Source organism: Amborella trichopoda, chromosome 8, assembly GCF_054954075.1.
Source record: "Amborella trichopoda isolate Santa Cruz 75 chromosome 8, AtrichopodaSantaCruz75HAP2 v2.0, whole genome shotgun sequence".
Taxonomy (NCBI): domain Eukaryota; kingdom Viridiplantae; phylum Streptophyta; class Magnoliopsida; order Amborellales; family Amborellaceae; genus Amborella; species Amborella trichopoda.
Genome location: NC_142343.1, coordinates 3,215,120 through 3,230,096, shown reverse-complemented (window position 1 = coordinate 3,230,096; position 14,977 = coordinate 3,215,120). Strand labels below are relative to the sequence as shown.

The following is a 14,977-nucleotide window of genomic DNA, read 5'->3' as shown; positions in this document are numbered from 1 at the left end:
TCTCCCTTGGATTTTCTCTCCTCGCCCTCTCAAATCCTTGAATTTCATCTCCTGGTCATTTTGCTCTAAATGATCAAATTAGAGTCCACGTCGAAAGTTTCACTAGAAGAGGTTGTTTTGATACCTAAATATCATCAAATTGATCATCTCTACATCAAGATGCATGGACATGAGAAAAAGATGGATTTCAAGTTTTGAAAATAATGCATCCTGTAATACTTTTTTTGAACGTCAATTTTTCAAGTTTTTATAGATCTGCTCGATTTACATTATGTTTTAAGCTTTAAATTTTATAATTAAGGATGAAAATATATTTTAAGACTATCACAAAGATTTTCAGCATTAAAACCATATTTCTCGACACTATTTTAAGGTAAGCTCTAATTTGATTGTTTAGAGCTTATGTTCTATACAAACCGCACCCTTTTGCTAATTATTCTCTCTCTTAATTATTATTTTTATGTATTTTGTAGCAACATTTTTTTACCAATAGGAGGGGTGTGACGTCATCTACATGAAGTATAACTTCACCCACATACACCATTAAATGTCACTAGTGTACTCCATGTGGGTGATATTACATCCCATATAGATGACATCATATCCTTCCTAATAATAAAAAATACCTTTATTAAAAAATACTCGATATGTACAAAACAAATGTATAGAAATGTCTAAAATTTGTTGAATAGAATAATAAATTACTCCAAAACACCTTAACATAACCCTTACTTATATTCATCCAATGCGAAATTTGCCGTTTGAGCTTCATCATTGAAATAAATACAGTATACTAATTTCACATCTGAAAGTTAAAATTAATTATGACCACCTTATACTATTTTTCAGCTTTTTTAAGTAAATTCTCTCTAATTCCCTCCTGAAGTGTAGTCCACTTCCCGTCGTTTTGTTTTGCTTTCTTTATCTTTGACGTTTCTCCTTTTGTCCCCTGTCTCTCTTGTGAGTCTCTAGTCAAACTCCAAATTCTGAAGTCCTAACTGAAATGAGCCGGCTTTAGCCGGTTAAGCCGGCGTACAACGCCGGCTAAGACCCTCGAAAACGACCGTTTTATTAATTAACCCCGGGGTAACCTCGATTCTATAAGTCGCACGTGAAGGACCTTTCTCAGTTTTCGCAGGTGTAAGGCCGGAGGAGCGAGCGCCCAACATTCTAGAGAGAGAGAGCGCCAAGATTTTAGAGAGAGAAGGGGCCATGTTCATCGCGCCACCCTGAGGCTGCCATTGAATAACTGTTGCGGAATATCAGAGAAGCCGTGGGAGTTGCGAGTTACCTCAGAGCATTAAAAACACCGGAATATTTGCCTCCCTTCTCTCTCTCTACCATTTTCCCCCTCATCGCCTTCCCCCTCATTGAAGCACTCTCTTTCTCTAAACCCCCTTTTTTTTATCTTTCTACGTTCTCTTTTTTGCCGCTCTGTTTCTCTCTCTACCCCTCTTCTATTTTTACCGATTTCTTTCTCCCTCTGCGCCTCTCTCTCACTAACCCTCTGTGTCATTGTCACATACACTTTCTGTCTTTGGGTTCGTCGTCATCCCTACGCGCTGCAAACGCGCTGCAAACGCGCTACTTCTCTCTCTTGCTGTCCTGGTTTTGAAGCCCTCTCCTACTCTGTATATCAGTGGGGAATCCGTGTGTAAGGGAACCGAAAGTAGGGTAAACCGATATAAAGCCCCCGATTGTAAAGAATATTGCCTTTTTAGGCACGGAAAAGACATTTAGGGGAGAGATTTTTAGAGAGAGAAAGGAAATTTCGCATTTCTTGATAGAGGAAGTCGCTGAGAAAGGGTTGGCCGGTATCTGGTAACTGATTGGTGGAGAGCGGTTTCTTTGATATTAAATCTCGCGGTTGCACAGTTTAACTCTCTTAATGCTCTGAGAAAGCCTCTTAGAATTAACTTTTTTACAGACGCCATTCTCTGTGATGGGATAACGATTTACGGGTAACAGGACGGTTTCTTTGCGTGGATTGGTTATCAAAGGTATTCTGCAAGAGAAAAAAGGTCAAACGAGTGATTCTTACCGTGATTTTGCCAGGAAGCAGGGTCAAAAGATTGATTTTCACCTTGATTTTGAGAGGATACGGCTTGTGAAAGTGATATTCGCATCGATTTTGGTGTAATCGTTGGATTTTTGAAGGATTTTTATTCAGATTGGGATTTATATCCGATATTTGGATGGAAGTATATGAAAGTGATCCAATGAGCAGCTTCTTCAAATATTTCATGTAAATCCATCGCGAAGTTTTCTTTCCTTTCTTTTTGGGAAATTAGGTTACGGAGTAGTTGCTGAATCAATATTGTTTCAGGTGACATTAAACAAAAGGTGATCAAGCTTAGTTTGAGAGAAACAGGGAATCAAAAGACGTGTTTCTGAAGAGCCACTCTGAGAACACGGTTTATTTCCAAGGGAAAAGCAGTTTCTGGTAATGTTTTTGATGAATTTGGCTCGAGATTTGGGGAAAAGGATGTTTCCTTTACCATCGGGCTTTTGAAGTACTATGGCAGTGATATGCATACATAGACATGACGCTTTACATTGCTTGCGAAGCTTCAAAGGTTTTGCTTTAAGCTATGATTTTGCACATTCACTTCTCCCTCTCCCCCCCCTTTTTATCTGAATTTTTGGGCGTCTCGACTTCTTTTTCTTCGTGTATTGAGACAGTGAGTATTTGGTAGCAGCTATGGAGGAGGATCTTAATGGAGACTTTTGTGGAACTGAATCTCCTGGCCGAGAAGTGGAAGTACATTCTCCTAGGGCTTATTTTCCAGGTTTCCTTTAGCTCACTCTTTTTTGTTTTCCTTGGCTTTCTTTCTCTTCCTTTTATTTTCTGAAGGATAAGAGTACAACTAGAAGGAATGCAAGGTATCGTGCCATAGATTAAAGCAGAGATTAAATGATATGAAAGGTCAGAAAGGCATTTGTCAAATTCCTCTGGGTAATACTGTCATGTCAATCCTAATCCCTGATTTTGCTTTGCACATACTCCTTAGGTGGACTTTAATATTTGATGGATTCAGTGTTTATTCATGATACCATGTTTTGACACATAGATTCATTAGTTTATATTGGTAATGAAAAATTGATCACTGGAGTATTATGTTCACCTGATCGCACATCCAACCCCTATGTGTGAGAGAGAGATTCTGATGCTATTTCGTGTGAAATCCTACCACAGGAGAAACGATCCGTATTCTGATGGGCGGTATGCTTCAACTGCAGGAGGGATAAATAAAATTTCGTTTAGTCCACATTTTACATGTTCTGGTTTCCACTGATCTTAACCACCTAATGAAACTCCATCTACTTGATTGCATGCTTTCCTGTTTGCTTACAACGATGGTTACATATCAAGTAATGTGGATTTCCTCTGCTGCAATCCTATAAATCACTGTTAGTGTTATATATTGATGATGTGAATGTTTCTTGTTATTGGAAGTTTTTTGGGTACTCTATATAATATCAAAACTGTTATTTCATTGTTGTTTTTTTTGTTTCTTACTGATAACTTGAATTTGATTTCTCAGAATGGTACATCGTCTTGAATTGTGTTTTTTCAATGCTCTCTATTCCTTTGCATCTTAAATGTAGTAAACTGATGCTTCTTTGATGAGATGTAGAGAATGACCATCATATTGGATTTTCTATTACTGCAGTATCTTCATGGATTGGCTGCAAGAGGAGTTCATTATTTGCATCAACCTGGACCCACTCTTCAAGATGTTGGGTTTATTTTCCTGCCAGTGAGTTCTAATTCTCTGGGCTTTGTTTTACTTATGTCTCTCTCCCTCTCTCTGGTTTTTTTTTTGTTTATGTTTTCCCAATCATTTCATTCTTTCATTTGTTATTTATTTTATGGTTATGGTTAAAAAAATGGTTATGGTAGTGCTCTTGTGCATGTTTTTTATAATGAGGCATACTGTGCTTTTATTTCTCAGGAACTTGGGCAGAACAAAGCGTACATCAGTGAAACTCTGTTTACTTTCATCTTTTTGTCCTTCTTCTTGGTAAGTACACATCTTCTCTCCTTAAATTTCAGGAAATTTTGTTTCTATTTTGTTTTTGAAGATTGATTTTATTAAGTTAATTATCTTTTCTTTTTTGAGTGAAGTTGACATGTGCATATATCATAAAAGTATGTTATATTATTACGAAAACTTCCACCTTCAAGATAGGAGCTCTACAAATAGGTAACGCACAGGTTGGCTCTTCTACATGCTGTTAAAATTGACTAAATAGAAAATTGGGGATTAGAGTGTCCCATATCATTAAAGTTTGTTGACTAAATTATCGAAAATGGATTGACATCTTGAGCAGTATTGATTCCTTGTTTTGATGATTAAAATTCATGAAGAGGTTCTGTGGGTGTCATGAATCAGCATCGCCTGATTTCATTTTTTTTCCTTTGCATTTCACATAAATTGATGTGTGGTTGTTTTATGATGATAGTTGTGAATTTATCCCCAATTTGTTTTCTGGGTACAAATAATCCACACCAAGACCCTGTGAAAACTTGTTATAAGTAATAATTGATCAAGTCTTTACAATGTGATTGTGGGAAGGTCTTGTGACTATAGCTGCTGCGACTGTGACCTAGTTAAGAGAGGAGAAGTAGATGTCAATGATTTTTTTTGGGATGGGGGGGTTTTGGTTGGAGGGGATGAGGAATCGACATTTAGAACTATGAAGAGGATATATAGTGGTAATTCTAGTCTATCAATAATCATCAGTGGCAAAATGAAACTTATTCTTGGCAATGTTTTCACGAGTTCTGTTAGCTTTAATCCATGGTGTGTTATATTTTATGTTACTCTTGATTTGAAATTTTTTGCATTCTTTTGCCCATAAGAGCATGGAAAGATAGAGCTTGGATATGGATACAAGGACGTCCAAGCGGGGCCCTTAAAACCAGATGCTTGGGTCTGTGAAGATATTATCAGGGTAATGGCTGATCATTAATCCTTATGACGGTAGATGGTAATAGCTTCATTGTTCTTAGTATCAATTGTGTTGATTTTGGAGGAGTTGAAGTAAACAATTCTATTAATGATGTCTTAGCTGAGGGAATGTGTGGAATGAAAATTTCTAAAGAATGCCTAAGCATATAGGTGTTGGACCAGTTTGGAGATGCATGGCAAGGGAAGTAAGGTAGCCTAATAGATTTAGTTGTCAGAAGTACTTAATAATGAATTAAGAGTATGCACCTTCCATTTTGTGGCTTTGGAGTTGAAGAAGTTTTTGTATTAGTTGCTGGATGTATTCAGCGCTATAATTAAGTGGAGCTTCCATCTTGAAATTTGTGGCGCTGTCTAGTTTACTCAGAAGGAGCGCCCAAAAGTGTTTGATTTTATGTGATGTGGTCATGTATATCCTGATCTGCAGAGCTCTTTCATTGGGTGTTGCACTTGCACATTTGCAAGAATGAAAGTTGAACATGGATTTTTTTTTCCTCATAACTCACTGGTTGACCTAGAGGTGCTAGTTCTAATGTGTGTTTAGTGAAGCAGCTCAAGAGGACGATCAGGAGCAGCTGCTTGCCATGGAGTTTAAATCTTGACGTCAGTCATGCTGCACTCACTGTTTTGTGGGCTTTCAGTGATAGCATTAGCTGGTCTTGATCGTCATCACCATAACCTTTTCCCAATCAATTGGGGTCATTAGCTGGTTGATGAATGATTGAATCATTTAAATCAAAGTGGGACTCACCGGCCTTCTACCTATAATGTTGTGAAAATTGGATAAAATCTTTCTGGATACCTTTGGGCAGGTGGGATTTATTTGAAGTTGGCTTGCTTACATCTGCTCTCATTTGTTTCTTGATACTTGATGGTTATTTTTCAGAACCAGTTGCGAGTCATTGAACAGTGTGGATGGCATAATGGGAACTGGTTGAAACTCCAGTATTTTTACTCGATAGGTGCTCTTCCTTCGTATGAGTTAGCAGCATTCTCCCATTTTACTGAAGACTGCATGGTGTTGAATGGATTGGAAAATGCACACCGTAAATCGCATTATATTATCCTTGATTGTTGATAATTTTAGACCTTGTAGTTGACCACTTTAATTGATGTTCATGGAGCCCTTACTGCTGTTTCAAGTATTAGAATTCAAAATACCTTGGATTATGTTTTAAGATGGGTATCTAGGTGGATGGAGAGGTTGGGTAGCTGTGAAGAGATGTATCAAGCTTTATTGATTCTTAATAATGTATAGTCTGTATTTTTGTTTTTATTTTTGTCGTATGAATGATTCTGATATAGATGTTAACTGTTACAGGTGAAGTTCTAGATTCATTTAATGGTTTTAACTTTTGCGCAACTGGAAAAAGTGTCATTCTCAGTGAACTGCTGCTCGAGTTTGCACGATCATTTGTTAGTTTATTACTTTAATTTATATTACTGATTTTTTTGTAAATTCTTATTGTGATTATAAACAAATTCTTTTTATGAACAACGGTAAGCAAATTCTTAGCGTAGTAATGTAAATTTCAGTCTAGCCCATTCACCTAATTATTATTGTGGAAACATTGAATTTGAAACCTAATAAGATGTAATTTTCAAAAAAGCAGATTAAGATACAATTGGTTGTAAAACTCAAAAGGAAAAAAGAAGAAGATTGAAAGTGGTTGTATGTATGATTTTAAGTTGATTTTCTTCTCTTTTCTTTACTGTATGTTTTATTACCTTTGGTTGGGTGCTGGTTATTTATTTTTTGGTCCAAATGGTAGGAATCTTGGTATTCTGTTGGCCTTTTCACATCTACTACCATGTTGAACTGTTAGAACTACTGACGTGGAACTAATATCAATCATGTGTGCTATCTCTTGTAGCTGCTATGAACTTTGTGAGGATTAGATAATCTCACTATCTCGCCTTTTCTTTTATTTTCATTTCTCATCTTTGGCATAATCTGTGTTTACCTGTCACCATTTCTCTAATGTGTTTCTTTCTGTTGCAGTGGAGTTTTTATCCTTTTGTGTTCCACAGCAAGAGATTCTACACAGTTCTTTTATGGTGCAGGGTTTTGGCATTTCTAGTTGTAAGTTCCGTTGTACCCATTTCAGTGATTTTGATTGTACTTTTCTAGCATCATAATTGCTTTTTTAGTTCTTAAGATTTTCTTTGGTTTCTGGAATAGAAAGATGGGTTCCTTTTGGCCCTGTCACTGCCAGAACTTTGCGACGATGTGCACATTTTTAAATACCTACTGCTTTAACGTGCCAGTGGCATATCATGTAGGCAACCAATACGAGTATTGGGTGCTGCTAGGATACCTGTAAATATAAAATGACATACTTATTTTTAATGAATATAAAGTGAATACTTGTAAATATAAAATGACATACTTATTTTTAATGAATAAAAAATGAATACTTGTAAATATAAAATGACATACTTAAGTTTAATGAATAAAAAGTATTATGCATATTGTTGCGGTAGACATATGTAGTGATGCGTTGGATGCTTATATGCATATATTTATGTCACTTTAAATATAATATGGATTTATCCATGTATTAGATAGGATGCTCATATTGATATCTGTGACCTGGATTTTGTAGAAAAGCCTAGTCGTATCGTCATTCTGTGCGCATGTGTTTGTATTTCTACGAGTACCTGAGCACCTTAAGCTTAGTGTTTACTTGATGGAAGCACTCCTGCGAAGAACTTAAAGGCTTTGAGCAGTTTTTTAACATATCAAATAGTCACCCTTTTTTGTTTTATTGACTAGACAGTGAGTGGACTAAAGCTGGGGGCTAGGCTTATAAGGTGGTGTGTATTCATAGATATTTCTTGTTGTGCATAGAATCGTGTAGGGTATCCCATTCTTCTTAAGGTTATTTTGTTATGAAGACTATCGGAAATCTCTTTAATTTGCTCCAGAATACGAGGAATTTAATTTTGGTAGGTGAACATGATTGTGCTTTTAACAAAAAATAAATGGCTATGATAAACAGGAGTACCAGAACTTCTTTCTAGGTTAGCACCTCAGTCAGGAATCCACAGTTATAGGAACCCCGAAAGGACCACGAAAGGATACTAGTACATAACTGCTAATCCACTAACAAAGATATGCGTGCACCTTTGCCTCTGTTGAATTTACTGCTTAAACAACTTAACCTTACATAGGCTGCCCTTGGATTTCTTGTGAGTACCATCAAAGATTACCGTCCTGACAGTGTCACCTGATTCATTAACCACAAGTACCTTAAAAGATTCCCTGTAGTCAGCCCTGTTAGCCCCTTCATTGATATGCACCCAAGAGATGAAAGTCATCTTGCCCCTCCCGTTCCCTGCTAAAACTCTCTCTCTCCCCCCCCTTCAGTCCCCGGCCCCTCAAGGCGGGCTGCTGGTTGGCCCATCTGCAATGGGCTGGTGCTTCCAAAACGGGCAACACCACTCTAATTGTGATCCTAAAGATGACTTGGGAAGGAAACCAGGATGTCTGTAATAGGAAGTCTAACATTAAATCAGCGTGGTTTAGTGGGTGCTTAATTGTATCTTATTTCTCTTTGCCCATCATTTAAACGAGGGAACTGGAATACCCTACTCTTTTAATGTTTTACCCACGAGTGTCGTGCCCTTAAAAGATATTTATTTTGACCCATTCTTTTTCTTGTGCGGTGCATGTTTTGTACTGCTTTGACAATTAGAATTGGATGATCTTTATGATATATGCCATTGATTTAAGTTTATTGATAGATTTATTGGTTTTGATAAATTTTCTTTCTTATGGCAGGTATGTCAAATTCTCAGAATTATTACATTTATGGCAACTCAGCTTCCAGGACCCAACTATCACTGTCGTGAGGCATGTATATATGTGGATGCTATGTTAATTCTTTTTATTTTGTAGTTCTCATCCTCTATGATTTTCTGTTATGGAGATCAGTCTTTATTCCTTTTTACTTCTCATTATTGTTTCTGGAGAAATGAATCCCATCTTTTTTAAATCCCATTCTGTGCACCCTTTAGTTTGATTATTCTTAATTCCGATAATTTTTGCGTTGTTTTTTTATTTATATGTAGGGATCCAAACTTGCCAGATTACCTCGACCTGATAGTGTGATGGAAGTTCTATTAATTAATTGTAAGCTCACAACATTATTTCGCTTTTAGCAAATTTTACTTTATATTATGTGCACCTGTTAGATGTGATAATCGGCTTTCTGCCTTTTGGGTGCAGTTCCTCGGGGTGTGATCTATGGCTGTGGTGATCTAATATTCTCATCACATATGATCTTCACTCTTGTTTTTGTGCTCACTTATCAAAAGTATGGGACTAAAAGGTGAACTCTAGGTCTTTTTACAAAATATTGCCACATCTGCATATCGATTTTTATCTCTATCTATGTACATGTGTTGTGTAGAGTTTTCTTGTCTTCCCATTATGCTCAATTCACTATGGCTGAAGCTTTCCAAAATTTTGGGCCTGTGCTGCAGGATTATTAAGCAACTTGCTTGGTTGGTAGCTGTAATCCAGAGTCTCCTGATTATCGCTTCACGCAAGCATTACACGGTCGACATTGTGGTTGCATGGTAAATAAAAGAGAGAACTAGAGAAAAGAGAAGTAAAATTTACTTGGTTAAACATGTCATCCAATGGAGTATGGTGTATGGTGAACCAAAGTAAGCAGCCACTGTTGATTACCAGCAACAGGTTATGGATATTAACTTTGCCTGAGTGAATCTCCCTATGGGCCCCACTGCAGCTAATCTCCACTGTTTATCATCAGATTCAGAAACAGGCAGTGGACATCCAGTTGGATCACCATTTATGCTAGTCTCTATTGGATTATGGTACATAGGTGTTCTCTAAGGGATTATGGTATACTTCTCAAGTTGTGTTCTGGCTTGGGGACCCGAACCGGCTGCATCGCTGGGTTCGAGTCGGCCGAGCTGACTCAGCGAGGAGACCTGAGCTACTCAACCGATATTTAAAAAAAAAGAAAAGAAGAAGAAATAATGGCTAAAAATTAGAGAAAAATATATTAGATCAGGTATTCAAAATCAAAAAAGTAATTCATGGTATAGGAATCATAAATCAAAATCAAAATGAAAAAATAAAATTAAAAAATGCATTTTGGGCAACCCAGGCAATTCTTAGTTGTCTTGCTGGTTTATGACTTGGGCAAGTCGCCCGATACCCCGCTGCGTTTGAGTCCAATCGGGCGTTTCGGAGTTGACCCGCCTGTTTTGTAAACACTCCCCAAGTTATTTTACTTTTGCTGCAAGTTGCATGTGATTTTGACTGTTTGGCATTTAACTCTTTTTTGGACCATAGGTACACGGTGAATTTGGTGGTCTACTTTGTGGATAGGCAACTGCCCGAAGGTCTGTGCATAACTGACAATTGTATGTTTCATCTATATTTTTACTTAATAAACTCTAATCTACTTTTGAGTTGCTAATAAACTAATTCTGATGATAAAAATGAGATTTTGCTCAGGATTTGCACATACTATTGTAACTATACATTTTAAATTTGTATTTTCACCCCTGTATTTAAATTTCTCAAATACCCTTTTTTTATCTTGGAATTAATATGCTTTGATGATCCCATTTTGTTCTGGAAATAAGAGTGATACAGACCATTCTTACCCATGATTTACCTGCAAAAACTTTTCTTTTCAATATGAGATATACAGTTTCCTTCCCACCTATCCCACATTTTGCGAATGTTGTAGATACCCCTTTTTCATATCAGCATAATCATAAACTTCAACCCGACAAGTTATCAAAAAAATTGACAAAACAGGAAAAAGAAATATAAAAGCTTTAACATGCCATGATAGTAGTTAATATTCAAATGTCGTCTTTAGCATCTCATTTTTGTCGTTTTTATCATCTCCTTTCCTCTTAATTTCTGACATAATGTGCAATTTGGCTACTATTGTTCGGTTAAAGTTGTTATGGCTAGTAACTGTTACCTGTTCGTTCCAAAATTGCAGAATTGACAGATAGAATGGGTGGGAATTCTTCATCGTTGCTGCCCATTAATGGCAAGGATAAAGATAGCAAATCAAAGGAAGAGCTCCACATGCTCTTGAATGGCAATACTGGGGATTCCATAGATTGGGTATGATACGCTGGAATCTTGTATTTTTTCGAATAATTTCTATATTCAGTTGAGAGCTTCAAAGTATATTGTATCTACTCATCTCTATCGTTTGATGAAAATCTTACCAATATATAGAAGATAAATTTCAAACAGACAAAATGTCTTCTTTGGTAAATTGAGATTGGCCGGGTATTGTGATTTTTGTCTTTACTTTTATGGAAGGTTTTTATGAAACTTATCAAACCAAAATCCTGTAAGGTTCAAACATATTATTGAGAATGTAGTTAGTGAACAATTGACCTATCAAAGCATAAGTTAAGAAAATATAAGATCTCTTTAAGGCTATAACAATGTGTTTTTTTTTTCAGAGACAGCGGCCACAGATCAATGGAAAGTACATGGAAGATGGAACACCTGTTCATACTGAGATGGCGATGAATGGTGGCGTATAGCCTGTGGATATATCTTGCACTGAAGGCTCAGCATGGTTTCATCATTCTTGGTTTGAAAGCAAAAAAGATGAGTGCTTTGTTCCCCCCAAGTTGTATTTTATTGAAAATAGAATTTTGATATGGGTTTTTTTATTTCTTTAATTTTCTTGCTCATTGTAGGCTTCTCAAGGCAGTTAATTTGTGGCTTCAATATTAGCTGTTTTCTTTTCGCTTGTTTATAGAATTCATTAATGCATTCCCCTGTGCAAGCAGTGAATGTTCCCTGGTTTCCATTGCTTGGACCTCTGCTTATTTGGTTCTTGTGTTGGTGAAATGGATGTTCTGATTAGGGTGGAATAGCATACACACACCCTTTTTCTTCTTCTTCTTTTTTGGGTATTTAAGGGGAGGTATTTCAGTGGAGAAGGAGGCGTCTGCCCATGACAGTAGCATACACCCTTTTTTTTTTTTTTTGGTAGAGGTATTTCAATGGAGAAAGGGGCATCTGCCCATGATAGGAATGAAACTCGAGACGTCATGTTGTGATGCTTCGCTACTCTAACCACTCCTTCCTTGAGCCTATTCTTGAATGGCATGTTTCCTTGGTATATGATATGGTACATGGAATACCATTCGTCGCCTGTTTTTTGAACAGTGGAGATTGACTCTGAATATTTATCATTACGGGCTAGGAATAATCTCCGGTCTTATGGAATTGACTGGTCGAGCCCAAGGTCTATGCACACTCCCCCCCGTAATTTTAATGAGGTAAGATGCTGTTGCGTGTCTGGGTACAGGGTAATCCACTATCCATTTCTTGATGACAGATGGTGGAGATTTAACTGTTCCTTACTAAAACTTCACGGTTGCGTGGTTTAGTTGTGTATATACATATCAGGAGCTGGTGGTCATGGTTTCGTAGTCCTAAGAAGCTGCCCAATTGAACTGTTTTTCTCTAGGGCCGTAAATGGGTCAGGTTGGGTTTGGGTTTGGGTTTGGGTTTGGGTTTGGGTTTGGGCTTGGGCTTGGGTTTGAGTTTGGGTTTGGGCTTTGGGCTCTAAGTTAGACCTAGACCTGCCGTTGTGGCCAGACCCAGATCTGTCGTGGTGGGTCCAAATAACCCCAAGCTAGACTCAGGTCCTAATGGCTCTAAAATTAATTTTTAAAACCTACAATAAAATTTGAAACAGAAAAAAATGATACGAATCTTGCTGATTTTTGAACATTTATTTGTAGGGTGAAATGGATGGTCTAAATGATTTGTTGCACCATATACTGTTTTTAGAATCTGAACTTACTAATAGTTTTGCACAACCATAATGTTCAAACTGAGTTGATTGATTTAAAGGCTTTTCAACACTTGAATTACAATTTTTTAAGAGTTATTAGGGGGAGGATTTGCTTATTTTGATAGGGCTGCAGCTCTATCAAACCTAAAAGTAATATTTTTATATAATTAACATTTATATGTATAGAAATAATATTTTTATATAATTAACATTTATATATATTTATCTGTATTGTATACTAATATATACTTGGTTGGGTTGGGTGGACCCTGTCTTGGTGGGATTCAAGCTGTACCCAAACCAGACCTATCGTCGGGTCCATTATTTAGGTTTGGACCCAGTTAGGTTGATCCAAAATTTCTAATTAGACATCCTTTAGAACTTTATTTTTTTAGCTAATTACAGGCAATTTGAAAATTATATAGTTCTTTCTTACTATTTTTTTTTTTTTTTTTGGACAGTCATTTTTATTTAGTACAAAAAATGAGATCCAGCAGAATTATAGCTCCAAAAATGAAAAACACAAGAAACAAACTACCAACCAGTAAACGCCTACTGCTCAAATTTTCTCAATAACTAAGCTACTACCGTGCGCACCTAGTTTTGCAAGTCCATCAGAGGAGAGAATACAGGGGTGGACAAAGGTCGCAAGGGTCAGGTGTTTGAGTGCTTTGCCCGTTGTCAGAGTACGGTCCCCCAAAGATAGAATTCTGCTTAAAACAAGAAAAGAAAAATTCAAGTGAGAACACAAGCTATTTTGTTTGGCATAATTGGGGTAAAAAGGCGTGATAAAGTACATGGTTGGGTCAATGTCAAGTTTCCTTTCCAATGGAGTTGCAGTTTTTTATTCTCTTACACAGCTGTTTTGGAGGTTTGGACTGGAGTGATATTAGCCCCTACGTGCCTTCATATTGGGCCTCCCTGCTTGATAGGTCCTTCTAAAGTTATTCCTTAGAGCCTGTATGGTCAGGAAGAAGAGGGTGAGTTAGGCTTCATGTACCTTCCATTTCCCACTCGTAAATATATCATAGTGAGATAGATGTGTTTAATATATGATAGGGAGAGAAGTGTTGGAGTTTTAGTGAGGGCGCATGTACTATGTTCCCTGGGGAGCATAGTTTACTTCGACTCCCTTCGTCAGAACACTTATTTGGGAGGATTTGTTTAATCTGAAATTTTGCGCACAGCTTAAGAATTACTAGATAATAATTTTCGAAAAAAAAAAAAGAAGATATTAGAGGTTCATAACACTTAGATCTTGCCATCGAAAAATTGGAGTCTATTTAATTTTGAGGCTCCTTTTTTTTTTTTTAAGTGTATAGAGGGTACAACTAGAGAAATCTTTTTATGGAAGTTAATGTATGGGTTGAAGAGGTTACATCCATAAATTTTGAGGTCTTATAATTAATTCTAAATAGGGTTTTCCCCTAGGGGTAAATGGACATTCTGCTAAACATCTTATAGCTTTAGAGGGATATTAGGGCCTTCTTATGTTTATGTTCTTTGAGAGAGAGGGAGGACCTATTTTGTCAAGAGAGGGGAGCTAAGTGAGCTTTTTACCATTGAACGCAGGCTAAAAATAGTGAGGGTTTTGCTGTTTATTTTCTGTAATAATAATAAAGCTGGACTCCCTGGTTTGAAGGTGTTGCTCTGGGTTAAATAAAAGGTCTATACCAATATCGTTAGATGCGCTTTGCTATGTGGAAGAAGCCCAGCTCTGTGCCATCTGCTACCAAACCGCTTGGTCTCACTTCATCTGAATTCACCCATCTCCACAAAATTTTAAAATCAACAGTATTAAAGTTACATAAATAAATTTTTACTTTTAAAAAAACTTATTTTTATTCCAAGTCACCACATAACATCGATGAGATTATACATTCCTCAAAATTTTGAATTCAAAATCTATCTCTAAAATAGATTTAGAAAGTTGACCGATTAGGATGGGTGAGTCGGCTAACTCAGAGAAACCTTTTCCACATAAACAATGTTTTGAAGGACATGGTTATGAGTTCATGTAGAAATGAATCGACTATTAAAAATCTATTTTTGAGATGGATTTTTGGACCCAATTTTTAAAGAAAGCCGGTCTTTACGCCAATAGACCCTCATATAAAATGAAAGAAAATGTACATTTCAAATAGAATGGGTAAGAGTTATTCGTAGTTTAATGCATGC

General features: G+C 36.8%; 1 protein-coding gene across 3 annotated transcripts; it reads left to right on the top strand.

Moving 5' to 3' along the window:
- Positions 1-1,136: 1,136 nt before the first annotated feature.
- Positions 1,137-11,801, top strand: ATIPCS1 (Inositol phosphorylceramide synthase 1). Of its 3 annotated transcripts, none has more exons than XR_016060366.1 (13): positions 1,137-2,245; positions 2,327-2,576; positions 2,700-2,789; positions 3,675-3,761; positions 3,957-4,025; positions 6,976-7,056; positions 8,758-8,829; positions 9,048-9,108; positions 9,205-9,307; positions 9,462-9,557; positions 10,303-10,373; positions 10,970-11,097; positions 11,448-11,801. XR_016060366.1 is itself a non-coding variant. In XM_011626392.3 (13 exons), exons 2-13 carry the CDS (start codon positions 2,544-2,546, stop codon positions 11,529-11,531), a joined length of 954 nt encoding a protein of 317 aa, XP_011624694.1. In that variant the 5' UTR covers positions 1,137-2,245; positions 2,327-2,543; the 3' UTR covers positions 11,532-11,801. The 3 variants fall into 3 exon arrangements, 2 of the variants coding, with proteins under 2 accessions (XP_011624694.1, XP_006848030.1); XM_011626392.3 differs by having other exon boundaries at positions 10,303-10,352; XM_006847967.4 differs by having other exon boundaries at positions 1,137-2,576; positions 10,303-10,352.
- The last annotated feature ends 3,176 nt before the right edge of the window (positions 11,802-14,977 follow it).